This window comes from Microcaecilia unicolor, chromosome 11 (genome assembly GCF_901765095.1).
Source record: "Microcaecilia unicolor chromosome 11, aMicUni1.1, whole genome shotgun sequence".
NCBI classification, from domain to species: domain Eukaryota; kingdom Metazoa; phylum Chordata; class Amphibia; order Gymnophiona; family Siphonopidae; genus Microcaecilia; species Microcaecilia unicolor.
This window is the reverse complement of record NC_044041.1, coordinates 31,311,631-31,326,274: the sequence shown is the minus strand read 5'-3', so window position 1 is coordinate 31,326,274 and position 14,644 is coordinate 31,311,631. Positions and strand designations below refer to the sequence as shown.

The 14,644-nt window shown below is 39.8% G+C and overlaps 1 protein-coding gene across 1 annotated transcript in view; it reads left to right on the top strand.

The window, feature by feature from the left end:
* Positions 1-4,040: 4,040 nt before the first annotated feature.
* Positions 4,041-14,644, top strand: part of PTPN11 (protein tyrosine phosphatase non-receptor type 11) — an 82,306-nt gene continuing 71,702 nt past the window's right edge. The window contains 4 exon segments of the mRNA XM_030217524.1: positions 4,041-4,135; positions 4,574-4,675; positions 9,922-10,044; positions 13,920-14,114. Of these exon segments, the coding sequence (XP_030073384.1) occupies positions 4,662-4,675; positions 9,922-10,044; positions 13,920-14,114 (332 nt within the window). The 5' untranslated portion in view covers positions 4,041-4,135; positions 4,574-4,661.

Sequence of the window (14,644 nt, the reverse complement as noted above, 5' to 3'; positions counted from 1 at the left end):
ACATATTTCTTCAACAAGGCTTACAAAGAGAATCCATAACCCTAACAAACCACCTCACCGATCCTTCCAGCTATGACAATCTACCTTCTAAACTTACCCACCCTATCACTTCCTTCTTCCTCCCTTACTTATTCTTTACACATCAATAATTGTATCTGATATCCTGGAACGACAGCATCAAAACCAAACTATGTAAGCCACACTGAGCCTGCAAATAGGTGGGAAAATTGTGGGATACAAATGCAATACTTCTTCTACTACTACTTATCATTTCTATAGCGCTACAAGGAATACGCAGCGCTATACATCATACACAAAAGACAATCCCTGCTCAAAGAGCTTACAATCTAGATAAGACAGGTAAACAGACAGAACAATTAAGGGTAAGGGAATGAAGAGGTGAGGATAAAGGACAGGGTAAACAATAAATAATAATATACATGTTAAAACAAATAAATCCTTTATCCTCCACCTTTTAAGGCACTGCCTATGGTAATGGCACAAGGAAAGCAAGTTGATCCAGTGAACAGTAACTCAAAGTAACCTGTTCCTTACCTGGACCCTACTATTACCATATTGAAAATGTGACCTCTGTGGTTATGTTCCACTAATAAATTAAACTATTAACTGGCTTTTTTGAAAGATGTGAAGATGAAGCTCCCACCTCAGGATCCCAGGTCCCTCTTTCACTCAGGGTGAGCTGGTTCACAGTATGCAGATTTTATGCAAATTATTCTACTACCCCTTTCTGCTCAGGGTGACCTGCTTCTCAAAAGGGAAACACAGTCAGGTCTCACCAACAGGATATTTCTCATACAAATCTTTTATTCCCCCTTCCTGGGGCACACTTCTTCCAGTTTAAAACACTTTTACAAGCTTAAACAGTCCTTCCAGCTTAAACCTTTTCTTCTTACTCAGTTCAATCTTCCAGCTTAAGCACCTGGACACTCAGTCCTTCCTTGTAACATGGACACCCCAGTCCTTCCTTGTAACCCGGACACCCAGTCCGTCCTTGTAACACACAGTTCTTATACCTGGCACTCTAGGGCCTTCTTACCCCAGCCAACTTCCTTGTTTTGCACCCAGTTCACCACCAGTCCAAAGGGCACAGCCAGTACTTCACATGGGGACCTCCTGCTTCAGCTACCAGCTCTCTTCTGCCGCTGCTAGCTCTCCTCTCCCCGTCACCACTCAGGTGGGGTATTAAGTGTTTAATGGTCAAACAGGACCCAGCCCATAACCTGCTGCACCTGTTTCCACCTCCAGGACTCTCCCCGGTCCTAGCGACCTCCCGCTATACATCCCCTTACTGACTCACCCAGCCCTTCTCCCTGGACATTTTAGGGGACCAGCGCCCTCTAGGGGCCTAACCAGGGTAGGACAGCCTCTCCCTTCTCACAAAGGATTATATAAACTTTGGATGCATGACTAGGGACAGAAGCATACATTTATTTATTCAATATCACAGTTCCTCATGTACAGATACAAAACAACCTTTTAGGGTGGATAGTGTTCACAATGAGCTCCTGTTATTATAGACCAGATAGAGATAAAAGTTTGTAGTTTTAGCACAGTATAAGTAGTCTCAATAACAAAATACAAGAAAACCAATGGACTGCATTAGGGGCTTCTAGCCCATTTAGTTATGTTTAAACAAAAGAGATCTGCATGAAACAAAATATTTATTATTATTTTGACTTAACTTGCCTCTGAAACATGTTAAAAACATAATAATCCATTTGTGCATCTAGAATGTCAAATTCTACAAAACAGATTAAGATGTGATTCCATGTGCCCCAATGAAAGGTAGGTTTAATTTTACTTCCATTTAATTTCAATATATTCCATCTTTACCAGGCTTCCCAAGGCAGATTACTACCTGTTCCTCTGATCCCATTCCTACCCACCTTCTTAACACCATCTCTCCTACTCTCACCCCTTTTATCTGTCATATCCTCAATCTCTCTCTTTCCACTGCAACCGTTCCTGATGCCTTCAAATATGCTGTGGTCACACCACTCCTGAAGAAGCCTTCACTTGACCCTACCTGTCCTTCCAACTATCGACCCATCTCCCTCCTCCCCTTCCTTTCCAAGTTACTTGAACGTGCCGTTCACCGCTGCTGTCTTGACTTTCTCTCATCTCAAGCTGTTCTTGACCCACTCCAATCTGGCTTTCACCCTCTTCATTCAACTGAAATCGCACTTACAAAAGTTTCCAACGACCTGTTATTGGCCAAATCCAAAGGTCTCTATTCTATCCTCATCCTTCTCGATCTATTTGCCGCTTTTAACATTGTTGATCACAGTTTACTCCTTGATATGCTGTCTTCATTTGGATTCCAGGGCTCTGTTCTTTCATGGTTCTCCTCCTACCTCTCGCTTCGCACCTTTAGTGTACACTCTGGTGGATCCTCTTCCACTTCTATCCCTCTACCAATCGGTGTACCTCAGGGTTCTGTTCTCGGTCCTCTCCTGTTCTCCATCTACACTTCTTCCCTTGGCTCTCTGATATCACCCCATGGCTTTCAATACCATCTCTATGCTGATGACTCTCAAATCTACCTCTCCACCTCCGAAATCTCATCCAGCATCCAGACAAGTGTTTCAGCCTGCCTATCTGAAATCGCTACCTGGATGTCTCAACGTCATCTGAAACTTAACATGGCTAAAACCGAGCTTCTCATCTTTCCCCTAAACCTACCTCTCCTCTCCCCTCTTTCTCTATTTCTGTGGATGGCACTCTCATTCTCCCTGTCTCATCAGCTCGTAACCTTGGGGTCATCTTTGACTCCTCTCTCTCCTTCTCTACTCACATTCAGCAGATTGCCAAAACCTGTCGTTTCTTTCTATATAACATCAGCAAAATCCGTCCCTTCATCTCTGAGCACTCTACCAGAACCTTTATCCACACTCTTATCACCTCTCGTCTTGATTATTGTAACCTGCCTCCCTCTTAGCAATCTCTCTCCTCTTCAATCAGTCCAAAACTCTGCTGCGTGACTAATTTTCCGCCAAAGTTGCTATGCTCATATTAGCCATCTTCTTAAGTCACTTCACTGGCTTCCTATCCGTTTACGCATTCAATTCAAACTTCTCTTATTAACCTATAAGTGCATTCACTCTGCCGCTCCCCAGTGCCTCTCCACTCTTGTCTCTCCCTACGCCCCCCCTCGAGTATTCCGTTCTGTAGATAAACCTCTCTTATCTGTCCCCTTCTCTACTGCTAATTCCAGACTTCGTTCCTTTTATCTTGCTGCACCTCACGCCTGGAATAGACTTCCCGAGCATGTACATCTAGCCCCGTCTTTGGCCGTTTTCAAGCCCAAACTTAAAGCCCACCTCTTTACCATTGCTTTTGACTCCTAACCACTACTCGCTTGCCCTGTCCTTTTATCCTCACCTCTTTATTCCCTTACCCTTAATTGTTCTGTTTGTTTACCTGTCTTATGTAGATTGTAAGCTCTTTTTTGTGTATGACGTACAGCGCTGCGTATGCCTTGTAGCGCTATAGAAATGATAAGTAGTAGTAGAAAAATGAGCACAAAATACAGAATTTATAACTGCTTTTGCTACCAGCTACAATATTTTTTAAGCTGATATTAAATTTGCATTTAATGATATTTATATCTAGATATGGGAAGCTTTCAAATAAATTGAAACGCTGTCCAGTAAGTAAAAACAAACAAACAAAAAATTCTCCTCCACCTTTTAAGGCACTGCCTATCCAGCTGAAAGAGCTTTAGACTTGAGAGACCACGCATATGCATATGCATATGCAGTCCCTTATTTCTAATCAATAGCGTTTGCTTTTGTTTTGGGTGTACTAAACCCGCGGCAAGCTCCGCCTACTGGGTACTGGCTTCAGCTCTTACAGTGGCCTACATAGGTTCACTTCGTCTCCTGTTTTATCCAACCTCTTTGCGCACGCCCGTAGACTAGACTTCCCTATGGCGCATCCCGCCTCCTCTGACGCAATTTCTTGCCCAGCCGCGTCCCGCCCCCATTTGACACAACTTCCTGTTTCCGGCAGGGCCGGAGCGGGCGGGACGCGGCAATAGGGATGCTTGGTGGTTGCTGCAGGTAGTTTGTATGAATTGCTGCCGCTGTCTGCAACTTCGAAGGCAAGTTTGAAGGTAGGGTAAGACGGAGGAGAGGTTAAGAATGAGAAAGAGAACCCAGGCCGGCGGGAAGAGAATAGAAGTAGAGATGTTGGGCCGGGAAAGGAGAGTGGAGGGAGAGATGCCGTACCGCGGGCAGAGGTGGGAGGGAAGAAGCGGGCCCGCAGATGAGGGAGAACAGAACAAGAGATGCTGGACCGGGGAGATTGGAAGAGAGAGAAGTAGAGGACTCCCTGCTCCCTCCATGTGTATGAAGAGGGGTGCTCGTCATGTGAGGGCAGTTAAATGGGTATGACTTGGAGGCATATTTTCAAAGCACTTAGCCTTTCAAAGGTTTCATAGGTTTCTATGGAACTTTGGAAGGCTAAGTGCTTTGAAAATATGCCTCTTGGTTACTATCTTTGCATACTTGGTGGAGTGAAACCATTCTGTGTGTCTGTCCGATCGGTTTAGGGTTCGATGTGGTTCCAGTCAAGAGGAAAAGGATCTGGAAAATATAAAGTGTAAGCGGATTGAGCGACTGGACAGATAGAGGAAAAAAATGACGTCGAGGAGGTGAGGCTGATGAATTGGACTTAAAAGTTGCTTTTGATCTGAAAGGATGGTGCTCTTACTAAAATGGGACTTGGAAATGATAACCATCATTTCATGAGGATGTAGGAGGTCACCCTATCCTTATTTGTACATATATAGGGATTCCCACTTCAGGCACAGGCAGCTCCTTGTGACTCTGGGCAAGTCACTTAACCCTCCAGTGCCCCATGTAAGCCACATTGAGCCTGCCATGAGTGGGAAAGTGCGGGGTACAAATGTAATAAAAATTACAGAATAGACACCCCCATCAGTGCCCAATTTAGTTGCAGTCATTTACACCTGCGTTTAGCAGACATAATTGCTAGTGCCTTAAGTTAGTCACCATTTATGCGCTTAGTGCTATTCAATAAAGGGTGCAGATCCTTTATACAATAGCACTCAGCGTTTACATTTTTCAGTTCAGTTTATAGCATCCAGTCCATAGGCTATAATGAGCACTTATCAGTGCTTGTATGTAATCAAAATACAAAATTGAGGGTTATTGTTTAAATGATGAGCTAGGGACTCAAAAACTTTGATTTTAATAGGTTTTAATGAGACTGGTAGTGTAGATAGTGTTCTAATTGCAGCTAATTATTTGGAGTGTTGCTAGTTTTCTTTCAATCCCTGGCCTGTGCTTTTCATGATGCTATTTTAAACAGATATTTAGCCTTACTGCATAATCAGATAAAAGTTTAAGACCAGCTAGGCTTTTCTCTGTATTCTGTATTGTGGCTGGAAATACCAGCAGTGATTAGCCAGTGAAACTAATGGTTATGTTGCCACTGTTAAAATTGACTTTCCTGGCTGGTTTGACCATAGTATATTTTGTAAATAAAGTAATTGGCAGCTCAATTTGTTCTGTAACTTCTTGACTAGCCTAGTTAATCCTGTTATTTGTCCAGACAATAACATTGCACAAAACATTAACATAGGAGGCTATTTGTTAAGTATATTGCTGTAGTTCTCACAAGTTTTAAGTGCAAGTTGAAAATTTAGTAATTTCACAAATTATAATTTTCATGAACAACTTTTAAGACATGAGTAGAATTGTATTGCTCCTTTCATAAAACATTTATATTTTAATAATTTGTTAGCCAATATTAATGGAATAATTATGGATGAAGGGTTTACTGCTGCATTAATGATGTGGCAGAGATAAAATGCCAAGGTGAAGCTGACAGAATTTTTATTATCTTTCTGAGCTTGAATTGATGACTTTTATGTGATGAAACACCCTTGTATGCCCAAAGTATGCAGGCTATTAACTGATTACTTGCATTCACATTGAATATTGAGTTGTTTAATTGGTCACAATTTTTGATGCATGGGTTCCTCTCTTAATCCTTTAAGATTCTTGTAAGAATCACTTTTTAGTGAATCAATTGGCTCTTTAGGAAATATGAAAAACCTGAAATAAGGAACAGTACAGCCAAAGCAATAGTTTGATAGGTAGACTTGATTTAAAATGTATGAAATGAAGTGAGTTGGAAGATCCCCTGACAGATGAGCTAGTCCAAAAGGAAAATTAGATTTCCTTAGCTAGTTTGCCACCAGCACTGTTCACTGCAAGACAATTTGGTATTATGGATATTTTAGTAGTGAGTGCCATAAAAATAATCAGAACTGGAAACATTTCAGGTATCAGGTTGTCAGGATGCCTAGAATTTGAGGCCTGGCACCTGATGCTATCTCAAGTCTGACAGGAGCTGTTGCTACTGGGTTATGGAGTGAGACATTGATGTTCCCACCACTTCGGGTTTATTTTTTTTTAGATTGTTAAAATATTCCACCTCTCCCCCCACAATTAAGTGATATGATTTTGTAGTACATTTAGGATTATGATGTAAAGTCACTTTTATATTGAAGCAAAATATTGTGTTTTTACCTGGATAAGAGTATCTTTGTGGTGCTAGACGTGTGCAAAAACAAAGCACTGAATTTGCAACTACTTTTAGCATACTGGAATAGCGGTGCAGTCTGAATTTTTTTTGTATTTTGATGTTAATTTGGGAACAGGCATAACTGATGAAGGTTATTAGCTGGAGCTGTATGATCTGCCTATTAACATGTTTCAGTGTATTGTACTGACATGATGAGCATTATATCTGTTGTTCTAATGCGTTTTCATTTGTATTGTGCTGACATTATATCATATCTATGTTATATGAATGTTCTTTCCATGCTGCCTGTTATGATCTATCATTTTTTTCTCTTCTGACATTTATTATATTTCTATTATATAAATGTTCTAATGTATTATACCATGATTCATCCATATCAAGGATTCAATTTGTCATCTCCAACTTTACCTCATTGATTGTATTTTTGCTTATGTTTGATCATTTCACTGTTATGCTGTTTAATCAAAATTGTAAGTTTTATGTCAAACTGTACACTGTCTTGGGTGAATCTCTTCATAAACGTGATTAATGAATCCCAATAAATCAATAAACTAACTTGTGCTTCCATATTAGCATGAGCTTTATTAGTAATTAGAGCCTCTTTAATAAAAGCACAGATGCTCATGTGTCTTAATAAAACACTGCAAATCCTGCAGGAATCGCATCTAGATTAGAAGCATGGACATTATCCCCTGGATTCGATATATGGCATCTAGAATCCACACAGAAATCAAAGCGTATTCTATAACAATGTGTATAACTTAATTGGTTAAGTGGCCTAGTGGTTAGGGTGGTGGACTTCGGTCCTGGGGAACTGAGGAACTGAGTTCAATTCCCACTTCAGGCATAGGCAGCTCCTTGTGACTCTGGGCAAGTCACTTAACCCTCCATTGCCCCATGTAAGCTGCATTGAGCCTGCCATGAGTGGGAAAGCGCGGGGTACAAATGTAACAAAAAAAAAAAAAATTCAGTGCTGTTAATTGGATGCTAACAAGCAATTAGCACTAATTGGTATTGAGATTTACGTGTACAACTCACGTGTATTCTATAAAGTGGTGCACAGTTGAAAAGGGGCCTGAGCATTTCTAAAATCCATGTGCATTATTATAGAATACACACAATCTGCATCTAATTTAGGCATCAGGATTTACACCAAGTAAAACATGGTGTAAATGGCCGTGACTAAATTTAGTTGCATGGAGAGACGCTCGGTTTATTCTATATACTACATGGAAATGTAAGTCTATTCTATAAAATATAGGCTTGCTTTAGGGAATATGCCTAGGTGGAGTTTTTTTCGCGTAGATTTTTCAGGCACTATGTATAGAATCTAGCCCTATAGCTGCTCAAAAGCAGATGGAAATGGGTGTACCTACAATACGATATGCATGTAGATTGCTCTGCCCCTGAGCACACCTGTATCAAGTATGTGCCACCGTATGGACAAGAGTTCATTTATGAGCATAAATCACCAAAATTACGTTTAATGCATACCTTTATTTTTTTTACACGTTAGAGGCATTAAAGTTCCCTCTTCATGTTCTCCCTATAATGAATAGATACTCTTTTCCTGACAAATTTTCTATAATTAAATTTTTTTTTTCGTATTATAAATCATCATTGTGAAAAAATCCTTAAATGGACTAACTCCTTAGCTGTTTTTATGGGATAATTATTTATTTAAAGTCAGTAAGTCATATTTGAATGGGCAAGCTGCAGGCATCTTCAACTCTTCTATAATGAGGGAACTTGACACCATTGATGATTTGCATTCTACATACAGCTTAAACCTCTCACATCAATCATCTTTAAATTTGAAATTGTGTTATACAGTCACTTAAAGACATCATCTATCTACCAAGCCAGACATAGCTCAATTAAGTAAAAAATGACTAGAGAATCTAAAACTGTATCTAAGATTTACAAGTTACTATAGCTCTCTGGCAAAATTACTACTTTATTAATGGATAAAAACCTGGGAAAGTGATCTTGGCATTGAGGCTGAATGGATTAACTGAAATCTGCTTTGGACCAAATCTATCCATCCATCACTCTCGGTATCATTGGTTCAATCCTCTTTATACCCAGAGCCTAATTGCTGAATTACCTGGCAGCATTTCTAACAAATGTTGGTCTCGCTCTTCGGTTATTAGTTCACTCTCGCACATGATTTTCTGCTGCCCTAATTTGCAGACTTAATGGTCATTGGTATGGAATAAAACACATGATATTCTACAGCTGCAAATACATCTTTCTTATAAAATCATAATGGAAGACAGAAAAGCAGATCAATAATGGATATATATGAACTTTTTTATTGATGTTTCATACACAAGTATTGCCCGACACAGGCCGTGTTTTGCCCAGCAGGGCTGCGTCAGGGGCTATTTAGTTGTGGAATGCTTGTGTAAGGATTGTAGTTTATTCCAACAATTTGATGTTGAATAACTTCACCAAAATCATAAAAAACCAGCATTGATTGTAATCCTACTAATAAGGAGCGACCTTAATTTCAGCAAACGGCACAAGACAGTCCACAGTTCAATAGCCCCTGACGCATCCCTGCTGGGCGAAACTACTACTACTTAACATTTCAAGAGCGCTACAAGGATTACGCCGCGCTGTACAGCTTAACAAAGAAGGACAGTCCCTGCTCAAAGGAGCTTACAATCTAAAGGACAAAATGTCAAGTTGGGGCAGTCCAGATTTCCTGAATAGAGGTATGGTGGTTAGGTGCTGAAGGCAACATTGAGGAGGTGGGCTTTGAGCAAGGATTTGAAGATGGGCAGGGAGGGGGCCTGGCGAATGGGCTCAGGGAGTTTATTCCAAGCATGGGGTGAGGCCTGTGTCGGGCAATACTTGTGTATGAAACATCAATAATAAAGTTCATATATATCTACTATTGATCTGCTTTTCTGTCTTCCATCTTGGAGTTTGCGGATCGCTTGCCTTGCTGTTATAAAATCATCATACTACTTTCAGCAACTCCAGGCTTATAGATCTCAATAGGCTCACCTAAACTTTAATTGATGCTGCCCTTAAACTAAATTTCTAGAGTTTTTGCACTAAAAGCATTCATAAATCTATGTTTTTAAATTTTGCATTCTTTTGGCATTTTTATTCAGTGCACTTTAGTAAATGGGCACAAGAATGTTTTATTGCACAAAAAAAGTATTTTTAATACCAGGCTTTGCTTGGCAGTTACTTGAGGTCCAGTTCCTAGTTCTCAGCTTTGTTATATGAAGCGCAGCAGAAGCTGAAGTTACCCTTGCAGAGGTTCATAATGCTTCTGTTGTGTTTTTTTTTTTTTCTAAATGTGTGTAGGTGGTTTCATCCGAATATCACTGGAGTGGAGGCAGAAAACCTGCTCCTGACCAGAGGTGTTGATGGAAGTTTTTTGGCTCGACCAAGTAAAAGTAATCCAGGGGATTTCACACTTTCTGTTCGGTAAGTTTGTTATTAGAAGAAACGATGTGTATTTTTAAATATTTTCCCAACTCATGTTCAGTACAGTAACTAAATTCTTGAGCTATGCCATATTTATTGTTTAACAATGCTCTTCTTTTACTGGGCTGTTGGATATAAAGCTCTCTTTGTTTCAAGGCTATTGCATTGTTGATGTTTAATGAAAATACAAAGAATACTCCTTTCACTCTGTTTTCATCTCAAGATTGTCATACAATGTCTGTATACATATAGCTTCAAAAGCTAATGCTGTAGTATTTAACTTCGTTGACCTGTTTGCCAGAAAAGGTGGTTTAAGTTCTCCAAATAATCATAAAATGTATGTTGTTTTAATATTTTTATTGTTAACTATGCTGTAAATTGCATTGTAGCTTTTGTAGGCATAAACGGTCTATCAAGTTTGATAAATAAAATTGTTAATCTTGGCTAATAAACCAGTTTTTATTACTAATGATTTCTGTAGTGGTACAAGACACACAGACACATAAGAGACGATCTAGGCTTGACATAACTTTAGAGTCTATTCAAGTTTCCTAAAGTTGAGATGGTCTGAAATGTTTATTTATATGCAAAGCACAAAGAAATACAATGTCTGAGCACTTACACAGATTTCAGAAAGAGTTTCTCCAAAATTTTGCCTTAAAAACTTTTTTGTAAAAAAGGTTCATGTCAAAACGTATTTAGCATTCCTGAAAGGTGCTAGATTGGTGACTGCCTTGGCAACTGAAGAGTTTATCCACAATACAAAACAAATGGAGAAAGCATACAGATCATGGCTCATGGAATTCTTTCCAATGCCCTCTGCCTATAATTGCATATATATGTATGTGTGTGTGTATGTTGGTAGTGGGGAGAAGGATTGGTGGGTGCGTGTGTCTGTAGGTTGGTATGCGTCTCTGATCAGGAGAGGAGATGAAAGGGAAAAGCAATTTGAAGGGTCAGTTCTTGAATTGCTGTGTTAAAGTGAATCAGTGTAGTATAAATCCTTCTTCTCTGTTTCCCTTCTCCACTACTGCCAACTCCAGACTTTGCGCCTTCTGTCTCGCTGCACCCTACGCCTGGAATAAACTTCCTGAGCCCCTACGTCTTTCCCCTTCCTTGGCCACCTTTAAATCTAGACTGAAAGCCCACCTCTTTAACGTTGCTTTTGACTCGTAACCACTTGTAACCACCTGCCTCCACCTACCCTCCTCCTTCCTGTACACAATAATTGATTTGATTTGCCTACTTTATTTTTTGTCTATTAGATTGTAAGCTCTTTGAGCAGGGACTGTCTTTCTTCTATGTTTGTGCAGCGCTGCGTATGCCTTGTAGCGCTATAGAAATGCTAAATAGTAGTAGTAGTAGTAGTAGTATGCTGCAACTGTTGGAACTGCTTTTCCTATATAAATATGTTGGGAGACATAAGACATTAACCCCCTCCAAAAAAAAAAAAAAACCTTGCCACATACAGAAATTCCTCCAGATCACATCCTCGCTTCTGTGACTATAGCTGCATTCCCATTACCTGGATTCTAGCTACGCCTCAGCTGCTATTTGTAGTAGAATAAGGCGGAGAAGGTTCACTCACTGGGGGTGGGGTGGGAGGGCGAGGACTAGAGAACTGCAGATAGAGGTTTTAACCTCAGCAACATTTTCAGACATATTACTCATCCTTCTACTTTCTGGAAGTTCAAGTAAAATTTGGTTATTTTATTTTATGTTTTTTTTCAAAGCTGACCGTTGGCAAACCATCTCTCAGAGCTCTCCCTACACATGTGGATACAGAAAGTATGTGCAAAGTTTGCCAATGGCTTCATCTGCTCAGGGCAGTGGATGTTTGGTAATACATATAGCAACCAATAAAACTAATAGTCAAGAGTTTCCAAGGGTATGTCTTGATATTCTGCACCACCTTCTGGGCGGTTTACAACAAATTTAAACAAAAAAGAAAAGAAAGTAACGACAAATAGGACAGACAAGGATTAGCAAAGAAATAGCAGCAAACACAATATTCAACAAAAAACCCATACTCTATACTAAAAAAAGTCATACGCCCCCTCCCCACATGCACAGTCATACCCTGTGCAGCGAGCAGACAGTCAATGCTGAAAAACTGAAGTAAATAAGTTTTGAATCCTTCCTTACATTTTGTTAAAGAGGATTCTTTTTTGTTTTTAATCAGTTTTTATTGATGACACATGCACACAATACATCAAACAATATCTCACATCACATTGTGACATGCCAGTAGGTGAACATCACATAATAAATGTCATCAGTTTTACATCGTTTTCACCCTCTTTCCCCTACCCTCCCCCCCGCCCATTCCGTTTAACAGTTCAAAATCCTGCTTCTCGCTACGGGTGTCAAGGTGTCCCAAAAAGGCAACCAAGTTTTGCAAAACTGGAGTCCTCTCCTTGAGGCCAGGTCTCCCACTTTCTTCTTTTCCAGCATACAACATTGCGTCATGGCTCCTCGCCATTGTGACACTCCAGGTTGTTCTGGTTGTAGCCACAACTGTAGTATGATCTTTTTACCCATCAATACTGCTGTTTTCAAAAAAGCTTTTAGTCCTTCCGGCGATTTGCCACAGACATTGTAAACATCAAAGAACTGCCCCAGTGTTGGGTGCCATTGCACTTTCCACATTTGTGAGACTTGTTGTCCTAATCTTGTCCAAAAAGAGGTTACTACCGCACAAAACCAGAACATGTGTCCTAAAGAAGCTCCCACTTGTCCGCATTTTGGGCAATCATCTTGTTAAAGAGGATTCTAAGCAAAGAGCCAGTTGAAGTTCATTCCAAAGTTGAGGCCCAACAACTCGGGGGGGGGGGGGGGGGGGGAGTTTATGTAAATGCATTGCACAGATAGTTAGAATCATGAGTAGGTGCTACCAATAAACAAGATTGCCATGATCTAAGAGAATGACTAGGTTCATAAGGAATCAAATATTGGGCCAAATTGGAATATTATGGACTTGAATTTTAAAAATCAGAAGCAGTACTTTGTAAACGAGTCTAGAAGGAAGTGGAAGCCAGTGTTCTGCTCTGTAACTAGGAGTCATATGTTCATATTTAGAGTTGCCCGTAAGCAAACTGAAGTCTTCAAAGTTCCACTATCCGAGTGCCAACTAGAAGAGAATTGCAGTAATCTAGCCGAGATATAACTAAAGAATGAATGACTACCCAGAGAGCAGACAGGGTCAAAATTTGGCGAACAGGATAAATCAGTTGCAATTTATAAAAACAAAATCTAACAACTACAGTAATATGATCATGAAATGAAAGTGTTGAATCAAAGATCACCCCCAGAGGAGTAGTCCAGTGGTTAGTGCAGTGGACTTTGATCTTGGGGAACTGGGTTTGATTCCCACTGTAGCTCCTTGTGACTCTGGGCAAGTCACTTAACCCTCCATTGCCCCAGTACAAATAAGTACATGTATATACTATGTAAACTGCCTTGAATATAGTTGCAAAAACCACAGAAAGGTGGTATGTGAAGTTCCCTTTCCCCTTTAGATTGTACCAGAGGAAAGGCAGTACCAGAAATAGAAAGGCATGGTTAGCGGGCAGTGCCCTGTACAATGAAATAAGAGCACCTTGCACTTAGGGTTCAATTTAAGCTGACGAGAAGCAAGCCAGTGCACCATATGTGATAATTTAGTGTTAAGTGATTGTAATTCTATGATGGAAGTATCCAAGAGAGTAAGTAATATTTGAACATCATCCACATAAGCATATGGAATTAACTGCATTAAGAAAATATTAAAGATAGGCGCTAACACAACCCCCAAGAGATGTGTAGTATTTTCAGAGGGTAAAAGTTATAATATTTGACCTATATAATTTTTTTTTAAATTTCTATATTAAATTTAGGCGAAATGGAGCTGTCACACACATAAAGATACAGAACACTGGGGATTATTATGACTTGTATGGAGGTGAAAAGTTTGCTACATTGGCTGAGTTAGTCCAGTATTACATGGAACACCATGGACAACTGAAAGAGAAGAATGGAGACGTCATTGAGCTAAAGTATCCGCTGAACTGTGCAGACCCGACCTCGGAGAGGTTAGTGAAATATTTCTAAATGCCACTAAATAGCTCAACGTTGTAATGACATCTGCAAATGATAGGAGGAAATAATTTGGCTGTAGGGCTTCCTCAGTTTTTCTTTTTATAGTGAGTAGGGTAGATTGGATTTAAATCATGCTTTTCTACAAAACTTTTGTTTTAATGTAATATCTATAACTAAGATAAAAGGTTTGATTTTTTTTTTTTTTTAGTATGTACACAGCATATATTTCAAAGCACTGATGTAGTTCGACTTTTTTCCATAGGTTTTTGCAGCCCTATCAAGAAAACATAATAGATTTGGTTTACTGCAAAACAGATGGCTCGCACATCCTGAGCGATATATCTGTTCACTTCAGAGAATTAAGTGTCAGAGCCTAGATTAAGCATAGATAATCAGGAATATATATTCTCCATAGTTGGAACTTAGAAGGAGATAAAGGTTTTACTGCGGCTCCCTGCAAATGTGAGTAAACAATGGGGCTTATGATTAGGTCATCAAGCTTATTATTTCTAAGTGCCACATC